The sequence below is a fragment of the Scatophagus argus genome, chromosome 2, assembly GCF_020382885.2.
Source record: "Scatophagus argus isolate fScaArg1 chromosome 2, fScaArg1.pri, whole genome shotgun sequence".
NCBI classification, from domain to species: domain Eukaryota; kingdom Metazoa; phylum Chordata; class Actinopteri; family Scatophagidae; genus Scatophagus; species Scatophagus argus.
Genome location: NC_058494.1, coordinates 14,894,051 through 14,906,473, shown reverse-complemented (window position 1 = coordinate 14,906,473; position 12,423 = coordinate 14,894,051). Strand labels below are relative to the sequence as shown.

General features: G+C 40.6%; 1 protein-coding gene across 7 annotated transcripts in view; it reads right to left on the bottom strand.

Annotated features, from left to right (window-relative positions):
* adgrl3.1 (adhesion G protein-coupled receptor L3.1) overlaps positions 1–12,423 on the bottom strand; it is a 109,055-nt gene that overhangs the window by 66,682 nt on the left and 29,950 nt on the right. For all 7 annotated transcript variants that reach the window (XM_046412694.1, XM_046412721.1, XM_046412737.1 and 4 more), the window contains one exon: positions 7,661–7,874. In XM_046412694.1, the coding sequence (XP_046268650.1) occupies positions 7,661–7,874 (214 nt within the window). The remainder of the gene's footprint in view (positions 1–7,660; positions 7,875–12,423) is intronic.

Here is a 12,423-nt window from a genome sequence, read left to right as displayed (position 1 = left end):
TGTGTGATGCATGTTAATTTAGCCTTTAAAATGGACCCATATTGTATGTCTTATCAAATGCAGAGGCACACAAATAACACTAACACTAACACAAACACATTATGTCCTTTGTCTTGCTAGCAGGCTCATGGCCAAGTAGTTTGTGAGCTCCGCCATCTCTCCTTTCCTCCCTTCTCCTCTTCTGCTGGTAACCATGGCAACTTCCACGTCGTCCGATTCCAGGACACACTCAGGGAGTCTTCCTCCTGATTCCACCTAGCAACATTCCTGTGCTGACATCCTTGTGTTTCTCTCTGCCTCACATCTGTGTGTGTGCATTCGCATTCCTCTATATGACACCTCTTCTCCACAGTTTAATCCAAAGACCACCTGCTTGCACAAACTCCAAATCCTCCTAAAAGCTAAAAGACGAGTAGCATTTCAGACAGCCGGGCTGTCTCTCTTGGTTGGTTTAAAAAAAAAAAGGGGGAGAGTGTGAGACACCATCGCCGCCAAGACGACAGAGCTATGCCACACTGAGACACTGTCTTGTAGGATTTAGTCAACTTCGAGTCACAATGAACAAAAAAATAAAAAGGCATGCTGTTGTGTGTATGCATATATGTGCATGTGCAGGGGGAGGAGGAGGGCTGCTCCTTGTGTCCTGCTCCGGTTTTGCACTTTAGTGTCAAAGTCAGTCTGGAAGTCAGTCACTGTCTACATTCCCAAGTGTCTGAAGCACTGATTCACATGCTACTCTGTGAATGTGTCAGGTTCTGACACACACACACACACATACACAAGGCGATAGTGTGATGTCTAGACCATTCTAAGACCATTCTCAGGCAGGCATTCAGCTTAGGTGCTCAGTGAAGCATGATAACTAAGGTTAGCAGAGCTGTTGTGGCGGGAGAAAAGGGTCAGACAGCGGAAGCTCTGACATGTGGAAATACAGAGGTTTTGAGAGGGCAGCACAGCTGTCAGTCGGGGTGAATGTATATTAGTGCGTATATGAGTGGGAGATATGGGAATGCAGTAATGTGTAAGGGACAATAATATTATGTGATGCCATTGCAAAGGAACATTTGTATTCATTGCTGTCACATAGCTGAAGGATGGTCCCTGTATATGTGTTTCACTTGTCATGAAACACATATACAGTACATGTCTGTTTCACAAGTATGTCTGCACTTCTAAGTTCAGTCTAGATATATGCATCTATCTGTGTGTAAGTCTGTGTGCGTGTGTGTGGGTGTGTGTGTACATATGCATGCATGTGTGTGGGCCCTAATTACCGCACTGAGCAAGGGTGGCAGTTGGGCCCCCGGGGTGCCGCAGGGCATCTCCTGTAACCGTAGTGACTGTATGAGGATGGCAACACGCGCACACACACACATGCATACACCAACACACACAGTCACACACATGCATTAAGTAGGACATTTCCAGAAATGACCTCATTCAGCAGGAAGCAGGATATTTGATGGAGGGAGGAGAGAAGAAGAGTGAACAGATAAGAGACAGAAAATGTCAGCGATAGATACAAAACAAGATTTAATTGTAAATATTATGGTGAGTCCACCTCTGCAAGAATGTCACACACCCAAAATACACAGTAGTCACAGCCTCAGTTGCCTCAGTGCAAAACTTCAATTTAGCAGATAATATTGTTTTTGTACTTGGAGTCACTGGGCTGGAATAATGATTGAAACTAAAGATTTATGTAAGGTTTAGAGCATTTATTTATCTGTTTCTCTGTCATTATCTATTCCGCCTCTCTCTCCTTCGCCTTCTGTGTTTACAGAGATGGATTAGCCTAAAATGGAAAAGACAGATGAAGTGCAGGTATGCTTGCAAAAAAAAAAGTGCCTGACTATATGGTGTTCACTGGTTGCACAGTCCTAGACTGCAGTACACGGCTACCACTAGATTGCAGTCAATGATTCAAGTGGTTTTCTATTATTCAGAGAGTCAAAGGAAAAGAACTTCAGAGGTTTCTTTACAGCCTCCCGCGTGAGTGGTTCAAACGAGCGTGCACTCTCTAACACACACACACACACACATACAAAAGCATGCAACTACAGATGTATACATTCACACATGTGCACACACAGGCATATACACACAACAGTGTTCACACACTAGCACACGAGCCTGGTGCTTTGAAGGCTGAGGCTCAGTTCTAAAGAGACAGGCTGCCAGAAGAAGTTGACCAAGCTTGGAAAGTGATGAGCAACTTTCTCAATATTTCTCTGAGTGTGTGTTTGTGTATGTGACTGAGTGAACACGCACACACAAGCCAGAATGTTCATGAATGCATCCATGTATATTAATTGGCGTGTGTGCACACATAGGGCTCCTAATAATTGTGTCTTTACATTGATCGTGTACCTAGGTTTCCTGGGGTCACTGAGGGCTGGGATTTAATCTAGAGACTTTGAATGTCTTCAACCCTGGTGCCTCTGGTCAAGATGGAGAGAAAATATAGAATCACCATAAGCCTCTGCACTTCAACCTTAACCCCATATTTCCCCGGGACGAGTATATGGAAAAACAGGAAAAGGTGATGAAAAGTAAAACAGATGGTGACGGAGAAAGAAAATGTGACAGTGAGAGTGAGAAATGTGGGGTTGGGGGGGATTTGAGGCATGAGAAGAGGGAAAAAAAACTGGAAATGGGCTGACAAAAATTGAGATATCAAGAGAGCAGCAGATAGGAGAATAATAGATGAAGTATGCTGTTATTTAACACTTCCAAAAGCAAGTGAGAGAAGGCAAGCGGAAGGGGGGAAACAACTCCCTACTCTTGTCTTCCTTGTCAAAGTGGTGTTTCCCTTTGTGTTGAGGGACTTCTTCAAGAGGGATAGGAAGGGAGGGAAAAATAGAGAGAAATAAAGGAGAGAACAAGAAAGGGAGAAGGGCAAACAAGGTGACAAGGTGGGAGACGCGTATTGGAGGTGTCAGGGGGAAAAGCTGTTTGAAGTCCAAGAGTAATTTTCTAACATGGAAGCTGTGGCAGAGGTAGCAAAACATACTTTATGTGCCTGTGTGCACTGTCTACCCATTCTTCAGAGCATCCACACTCACAGCCTCAAGTACCTGAATGCATGAGGGTGAGATAGAGAGAGAGAGAAAGAGAGAGAGAGAGAGAGAGTACTGAAAGGTACCCGGCCCATGAAGCACTCAAGTATCAGTAAGGGACAAGGAGTGCATTGTGAAGCATCTCTGTAGAAGCCATCAAGTCACTTTTATGTCAATACATCTCTATAACTTGCAGGCATTCCACCATTTTGGCTTGCATTTCTCTCCCTGTTGAGAGTTCAACAATCTGAACCTTCAAACACTTCTGTTGTCCTGATATAACTCTCCCCAGTGACAGTTTAATGTACACTCAGCCTAACCACACCTTTGCTGTAGCTAACACGACTGCTTTGGAAAATACAATGAAATTGATTCTAGTTTTAGGAAAACAAGTATACAGTGCAGAGGAGAAGACTTCTGTCAGTGGGATGCACCTAAATAAAATCATCCATCATCATCCATTTGTGTATGTACATTTTCTTAATTAAATAATAAAGGTAAAACCAAAATAAAATTGGGGTAAGCTGCACCAGAGCTTGAAACAAAGAATCCTCAGTAGCCATTTTGAAAGAGGCATTTCAGTTCAAAACGAGATAAAACGGAGTGAGTCATTGAACTGAGGCCAGTATATCGCTAAAACAGATTAAGCGTAACTTTCATGGCCACGGCTTTGTTTCCCCTTCAACCCAGTGTATCCCAATGGGGAGATAATCTGGGAAATGCAGCGATATCAGGTCCTCTCTAGGTTGCCTGAGAAGCCTTGTGAGACCCTCTGGAGATATGAGGCTTTGATATCAAGACCAATTATGTGGTATAGGTGTGCATGCGCGCACACACGTGCACACACACAAATATGCACGAACACACACACAAACGTACACTCTCTCGCTCCCTGGCCTTGGAGAGTGGTAGGGAGGAAAACAAAGAGAGAATGTGATACTGAGGAAACACTGGGCAGGCGGAACATGCTCTGATTTTATCAGTCAGTTGAGCTGGGCTTGAAAAGTAGAGACGATACAGACATAGAGGGAATGACTGAGAGGAAACCAGACAGGCTGAAATAGACTTGAAGAACAGAGGTCTGCAAAAACCCCAATACGGCCTTCTACACATATTAACAAGTGCATGCACACGAGACATGTGCCTGAGTGCACACTCAAAGACTCACTGTGCGCATTTCTGTGTAATGCTGGTGCTTTTAATACACACAGCAAACTGAGTTTCATTCGTGTTTGTGCGCATACACTATTGTGTGCACAGACACTAAGACTCACTCTCAGCCTCTTGCAACACACACCCACACACAAAATATATGTGATAAACAGTCGTTTCCGGTCTGAGTCACCTCCACAGAGGATCCCTCAAGATTAAGTTTGGCCTCTGGCTCTGCTAATTGGAGCTTAAAGTCTAGTGTAGCCCCTGGGCAGTGTATGCTGTGTGTGGTACATGTGGTGTGTGTGTGTGTGTGTGTGAGCCTTTGTATAAATTATGGATGGCAAGGACTGTAGGAGAGTGGCCACACAAAGCGAGTGGAGAGACCAAGCCAGGCCTAAGCAATCGCAATCAGAGCACCAGCACATGACACAGACAGGTGGTTTGACAGAGAGACAGAGAGAGAGAGAGAGAGAAAGAAGGGAGTAACAAAAATGACAGCAATATTGAGACAGAAAAAAGACGAGAAAGAAAATAATAGGACAGCAGAAAAGAGCATTCAAAGTCAGAGTAACGTGATCTGAAAAAATGAAATACTAATGGTGACATTAATGAATTATTATTAATTATCCAGACATTCTCATTACACAGAGAAATCCTTTCCCCTCACTGCTATTCTTGTTCTGCTATTATTTTCCAGTTAGTTCTCATCGTCATCATCATACCTGTCCAATACAAAACACTGGGACTGTAAAATAGTAATAAATGAACATGCAAACATATATCTTTATTTTATATAAGTTTACTACTGGCCGCATTATGTTTCTACTTCACAACAAAGTACAATCTCAGTGCATGTGCACTGGAAGCTTCAAGTGTCCTCATCACACTTGAGGAATACTGGACCGGGATAATAATTGGCTTATAGTCATGCTCGCAGGCCCACCTTTTAAAATCCGCTTTTCAAAGAGCACAGAGGAAATGCACACTTTCAGCAACACATCATACTACACAGTGAAACTCAAACATTCAACTACAGGAACAGGAAGAAAATCCCATTTTTGACTGCAGGGAGACTTTATCATAAGAACTTTGTCGACTAAGTAAGTGTCAACAAAATGTTCATCTAGAACAAAATTGCAATCACTCAGGCAGTAAGTAAAACAGCTCTGTGTCTCCAGTTATAAAAATTACAACCATTGGAGAGTGTGTGTGTGTGAGTGTGTGTGTGTGTGTGTGTGTGTGTGTGTGTATTTGGAGAAAAAGTGACTACTGCGCACAGCCGAGGAAAGAGGAGGTATGAGAAATGAGAGTAGTTTTTGCAGAATCAGACAGCATTATTACAATACAAAAAAGGACACCTTTTTTTCTTACAGAGGTGATAGGTGGAAAATCAATTTGCTAAAATGATGCCTGGTCCACTTTGCATATTATTGATGATCATTTCCTTGAAGCAAGTATGCTATACAATCAAATTATCCAAACATAACTCAAGATACCTAAATCCACATTGGTCAAGTGTGACATTACCTTTCTCTTTTTCAGGTATAAATGTTGGTAACCACAACCTTAATGTCAAATTTATATTTTATGTATATATATATACATAATATACACATGATACATAACTCATATCTATCAAATCTAATACATGATTTGTGGGATAAACATCTTAATGGCTTGTTAGCATCTCACAGCAGTCAAGTGAACATCTCTGGATTGTTATACTATAATAGCTGTAATGCGTAAACATTGCTATTAATTATCTTTACATTATGACTGCAATTGTTTTTGTTCATTGTTTTTGTTGTTATTATTACTGTTGTAATATTTGACAATTAACAGCAGGCTATAATTGCTGTTCTGCTCTTATTGTTATTATTATTAGAAAAATATAGATTCACAACTTCCACTGACATCTGATAATGTGTTTTTAAATTTGTATTATCTATTTATTTAAAATTGCTAAAATAATCACAGTTTTTTATGCAGTAAGCCCCCTCACAGACTAATCTTCTTTTTGTCTTTTTAAAAAGTTATTTATCGCTTATTATATGTATCCATTTATCTTATTATTATATTTAACTTTTGTCATCTACTTTTTTGCATGCTGAAATTTGCGATGAAGACTATATCTTCCTCCATTTTTTTACACAATATTTTCACATACTCACCATTTTTACTTTTTTTCTCTCTTTTTAAATCTCTCTAAACCCCCTCCACTACAACATTATTAAACTACATTGGAACTGTCAAGGCCGTGCCCTACCCCGTCTCTGGTGGCTGGGCAGCATGGGAAAAGGACTGCTGAGTCACCTTATGCCTCCTGTCAACCAATATGACAACTGAATACGACTGGCAGTCCCTAACAACAGGCCCCCTCCTGTTGGGAGCAGTTTGGTGGGGGCAGTCGGCCAGGTCCTTGCTACAAGGATCTGGGCGTGACCCAAAGCTGAAGATAAAATCAGCCCAAATAAACACAAGTAAAACACTATTAAAATTTAAAAATATGAATAAACGACAACACCCAGTGCTGCTTTGAACCCACTCCACTGCCACTAGGGTGAATGTACTGCAAGCGCTCCCTTGACTTCTTGATCATTATTAGTATTAGTAGCACTGGTCGAGGCAAAAATAGAATAGAATAGAAAAAAAAAACACTTTCAGTCATCCATCTCTCACAGAAGAAGCATTATACTAATAAGGACAATCAAAGCTAAGCATGTATTGCAACCTGTTAAACGATAAACTCCTAATTCTGAGGTGCACTCTCGCTTTTGCTTCAGTTGCTCCGCTCCTAATAGCACCATCAGGAGAGGAGGAGGTCACACCGGCCAGCTGTAGAGGAAGTGTTACTTGAGTAATTTCTATTGTCTGATAAGGTCCTGCAGTTGAATGGCATTGTACTGCATGTACAGGAACTGAGAGCAGCAGAGACATACAGGGTGGAGTTCATCAGTTTCGCTGGTTTCCGGAGATTTTCCCTCAGCCTTCTTCCTTTTTTCATCACTCTACATCTGACAGGTGTGCTGCACCGTTGTGTCTTTTTTATGCTGTTGTTGTGTGCTGTCAACTTGACATTGATACTTCACCAGGATGAATACTAAATAAACAATTGACACTGCACACATACTGTAGCTAGGATCTCTACGAGTGAGATATGTCTGTCTCTTCTCCTGTACTAAAACGTAAAAGAATTCAAAGTGTTCCTGTTATGGCTAAACGTTTTTGTGCCATGAGTCAGTTTTGTGCAGTTTGCACCAAGTGTACCATGGGACAAACTTAATTAACAAAGCAATACACAGAATTAATTACTTTCATTGTGGTTGTTCAATTTGGTTCTCTAGTTCTCTTAAAAGTACGGGGGGGGGGGGGACTTTCTACACAAGGGTATCACACTCTCACACCATAATGCACTTTTCAGATTATTCATGCAAACACATACTGACCTAAGCGACATGATCTTGTACGCATCAGGCAGGTAGCATCGTGTGTTCTCCATCTGGGCGGGGTCTGAGTCGCAGATCTTGTCATCGGTGCGGCCGTAGTTGGCACTCTCAATCATGATGACGTCTGTTCCCGGGCAGCGCAGCTCTATGGGGTAGGACTCACAGGACAGTTCCCTGCGTACCACTGCCATGGGGATAGGGGCACGGCCATAGGCTGGACACACAGACACACAAACAAAAAATATATTTGTTAAAAGATGATGTTTGATGTAATGATAATCAGTCAGTCCTACCTACTCAAACATTGAAATACTAGACTTGTTTATAGGACTGTCTTTAACACATGTGCACTGGAGGCTTAAATTGTACAAGCACAGATTATGTTCAGCTAAGACTGCATTTGTTGTGTTGTCATATAGACTAATTATCCACACTATACAAAAACAATGACATCGCATAAGATATTTCATAAGGGCATGTCCACTGTTGCAAGTGAACCGACTTGGTAATTACTGTTTTGCAGTTAGTACTTTTAGACATCAGTCTAGATAGAGAGTAATTGTCTGGCAATTTCAATAGGTATTAAGTGCTGCAGAGATTATTGTATTGTTATTCAAAGATGGTAATGCCTAATTATTCTCAGAAGTTGCAAATTTAATGTATACATCCACTCATCCTGTACTAAAACAGGAAGCATGTCATTAATTCCATTGAGATAGAAAATACCAATCTTCCTTTTTTTTTGTTTTACTTCCAGCTTTTTTGCTGTTTTAATGGATAAAACTGATGAGGCCTCTTGGATAATGAAGCATGAGCAGGACCACACAGCAATCAAGTTGCCATCGACTAATTAAGCCCTGTTATCCTGTAAGCTTAATTTCCGACAGTCTTCACAAAAGGAAAGACGTCTGCACATCGATAGCATGACAGTGGATGTAGCCACCGTGACATGATCCACTGGTTTGTCACCGTATTGTTTTGTCTATTTGTTTGTTTTTCCTTTTGAGCAAGAAGTGACCATATTTGCGATATGGGGAGGAGAAAGGGGTGGATGCTGGCAGCATTAGAGCACCTTGCTCCTATGCTGTGGAAGAGATTTTTCAATCACAAGGTGGCCACACCGTAAAGCATGCCCAGCTTTGTCATATATATTTACTGTAAATGGGACCATAATTTATTTGTATCATGCTGTATCAAAGAAGGCCTGAAAGTAGCAACAGACCATACACTCAAAAGGAAAATGTTGTACAAAGCTAAAAAATTAAGTGAGAAGTACAATAATTTTCTCATAGACGTCTATATAATCAGGCTTCCTTTTGCAACCAGTGAAGTCACCCCCTGCTGGCTGTTTATACATTTTATGCCTCTGTACTTTTTCAGTATTGCAGTTTCAATTACTTATTCAGTATCACATGTTCAAAATAATAAGATATCTGTATGTGACTTTTTTCTGTACCAGCAGTGTGTGCAGGTTGTTAATACAAAATTGTGTGTGTGTTGTTGTGGTATTGAAAGAAGTATTTGGTATTGTTTTTTCATGCTAATATTGTATTATAAGTTTAATGTGTATTATGTATGTGTGTAGGTTTAACCTATTGTGACAACCTTGTTCTGCACCTTTCTTTCTGTGGTGTGGAGAGGCATGATGGGGCATACACTCTTCATTATACCAAACATTCTAACCACCAAATCAATTCCTGGACAACATTTGCTGCCAAATACAATAAAATAAATTAACAAAAACATTGTGCCTCATATGAACTTGAAGCTCTGCTTCTGAGGTGCCTCAGCTTGCAGCACATGCTTCTATCACACTTTTTTTATGGTAAACATATTGCCTTGTCAGATCAGATAAAGCAAGGTGAAACAAATTCGATGTCTCGGTCCCATCAAATGTCCCAGTAAACAATGACATCGATCTAGTATACAAATTACCAAGAATCTGAAACTAACTCAAGTTAAAGTTAAAGATAAAATGCTGCGAAAAAGGTCTGTCGGGATTATGATGTGATGTTAATCTCATTTTTTTTTTTTTTTTTTGGAAATAGTATTTAAGTATATATAAAGAATGTGGACAGTATGGTATGTTTTTGCCATATGTCATGGCAAAAACATACCATATGCCATTGCCATATGGTATGTTGTTTTGATGTAATTAGAATATTATCCATTTGTCCATTTGAACTTGATCAAACTCTATCTTTACTAATAACATATGATAAATAGAAAAAACAAACAAACAAACAATAACACAATTTTTTTATTCTACCAAAACCAACATTCAGGGCTTCCTGTCTTACCCTCCTCCATGTATTAATTGCCTGATACAGCCTCTGTGCCATAAAGCTCCACTGTAGACCCTGAAGGTTTGGTGCCTGCACTGACTGCTTTCAACATAATGAAAGACTACGTTACACACATATGAATCTTTTATGTGTCCTTGTCCTTTAATGATGTGTTTATTAACACAGTAGATATTGTCCTGTGATTTAGAGTAGTGTGCTGAGATATTGATGGTTTGGGGCTCAGGGACTTTGGTTGTTGTGATGTAGCTTGGATGTTGTTATTCTCTTCTTCTTGAGAGCAGTGGTCCCTGGGTGCATCAGCTATCATCCCCTGATAGATAAGTTATCAGCTGAGGTGTTCACTTGTGTTGTTCATCTTTGTCATCAACTGGCCCTACTGGAAATGTAATTTAGATTGTATTTTGCACACTGTTGTATTACATGTCACTCCTGCCAAAGGACCTCATCTGACCATTCTAGATATATCTGGCGCAATACACATGATATGCATTGTCCCTGTTGAATAAACAAATAAGATATATTAAATCTTATAGTATCTGTAGTTTGTTTCTGGCCCAGCAATTGTGTCTGCTTATTGTTCTATGTCATTTTTGTTTTTATTGAAGAGCACATCCTATCAAGGCCTTCCAAATCATTTGTGGACAGGTGCATACGCATGTACTTGTATGAACACATACACACACATAGAACTACCTGCACTTCAAACACAGACCTATAACACCCCTGAAAAGGCACAGCACCACCTTCCTGCTCTGCCTGTCCCGATAACCATAGCAACCCTGTCTTCCCTCCCTTGGCTTTCTCATTGGCTGGAGGCGCGTCATGGTTACATGAATGCTGCAAAGAATCTGAATGAGCTCAATGACACTCTGCCCAACTCTGCTTAATACTGCCCTTCACTACATCACACACAAGCACCCACACATGCATACAAATGCCCTCAGTGACATGTAGATTCAGAAATTCATAGCCAGGATAGCCAGAATCTGTGTGGTGCTGGTACCTGAGGGCACTACATTGATAATGCCAGGCGCTAGCTTCAAGATAAAACTGATATATAAGTGACATTTACTAAAAATGTCCTCTCTAATGAACACATACATATATCACCGCTGGCAACGACCAGACCTTAAGCACACATTCAGATAGGATAGTGTGTCTCAGCAGTGGCTGAGGATTTGAGCGATGTTTTGTGTGTTTAAGAGGGGAGTGCTTAGGGCAGTAGGTCATTATGGTGTTAGTATGAGTGTTAGTTTATTAGTTTTCCAATGGCTGCGTCATGTCCGCCTTTGTGAGCATGAATATAAATACTGAAGAAAGGGTTAACTGAAGCACGAGGGGATCAATATGCAGTATTGTAAGGCAGCTGTCTAGACTGGCTTTGGATCAGATGTCTTACAGTGTTGTCTTAAATTGTCCCCACTGGGCACAAAGAAAGTGTTATGAAACAAACTCACAAATAAGGGTGAATTGTATGCATTCAAATTAATTATTAATTATATAATCAATTCTGTAAAAGTCATTCTGCCTTAGCAGAATAAGCAGCAGCAAATGCTATAGCTAGAACAAATCCTCTCATCCCTCACTTTTCAACTCATCTATTTATATCAGCTGCCACACCTACAAAACTGCACTGTGCTTAACCTGCCTCCAAATGACTCACTCTGCACATTTTTTTTTCCCAAACAAGTGTGTGCCGTCACACAGCACCTCTTAATACTGACACATGATACACACATATACACACAGTATGTGCCAATATTTAGCTCTCTGTCTTTGCAAACATGCAATAATGTGTGAGCTGGCAAGTGCATGTTAATGTGTCTGTCATTAGTTGTGTAAGTGGTGACAGAAACTTGGCAGGCATGGACAGTACAGACAATCTTATTCAGACACTCTCATTGCCTCCGGGGGCTGAAACAAAAGGATATCGATTTTTACATTTGGGCCAAGAACAAGAGAGTGGCGAAAGAGGTGGATAGATGGAAAGAAGAAGAGAGAACGGGTGAGAAGGGAGAGAAGAGAGATTTAAAAGGTGATCTCTCACTTGAACTACCAAAGTATTTGGCCAGTGCTGGTGTGGGAAATGCAGGTCTTCCGAGTTTAAGCAGTTTTAAAGCACAAAAGATATTTTAAAGCATTAGGCTTGCAATATTCTGCATTTTTCTTACTGTCAAATAAATCCCTTGACAAAGAAAAAAATCCTACTAATTTGTAGCCAAAGTCTGATATTGGTTTTTCCTCTGTCCTGTAGATCTCCTTTGTATTTCCAGTATATACAGGTCACTGCTCACCAGATAAAGGCTTTAGGAGGTAGTGCAGCTACGGCTTAAGGCATGATGGGAAAACCATCCACATACTCCACTCTGTGCTATTTTATTGCTGGCCAACTTTTGGTCAGAGATCCAGTTTCCCAAGGGACTACTGAAAAAGATTCATGACTAAAAAGTCACCCCA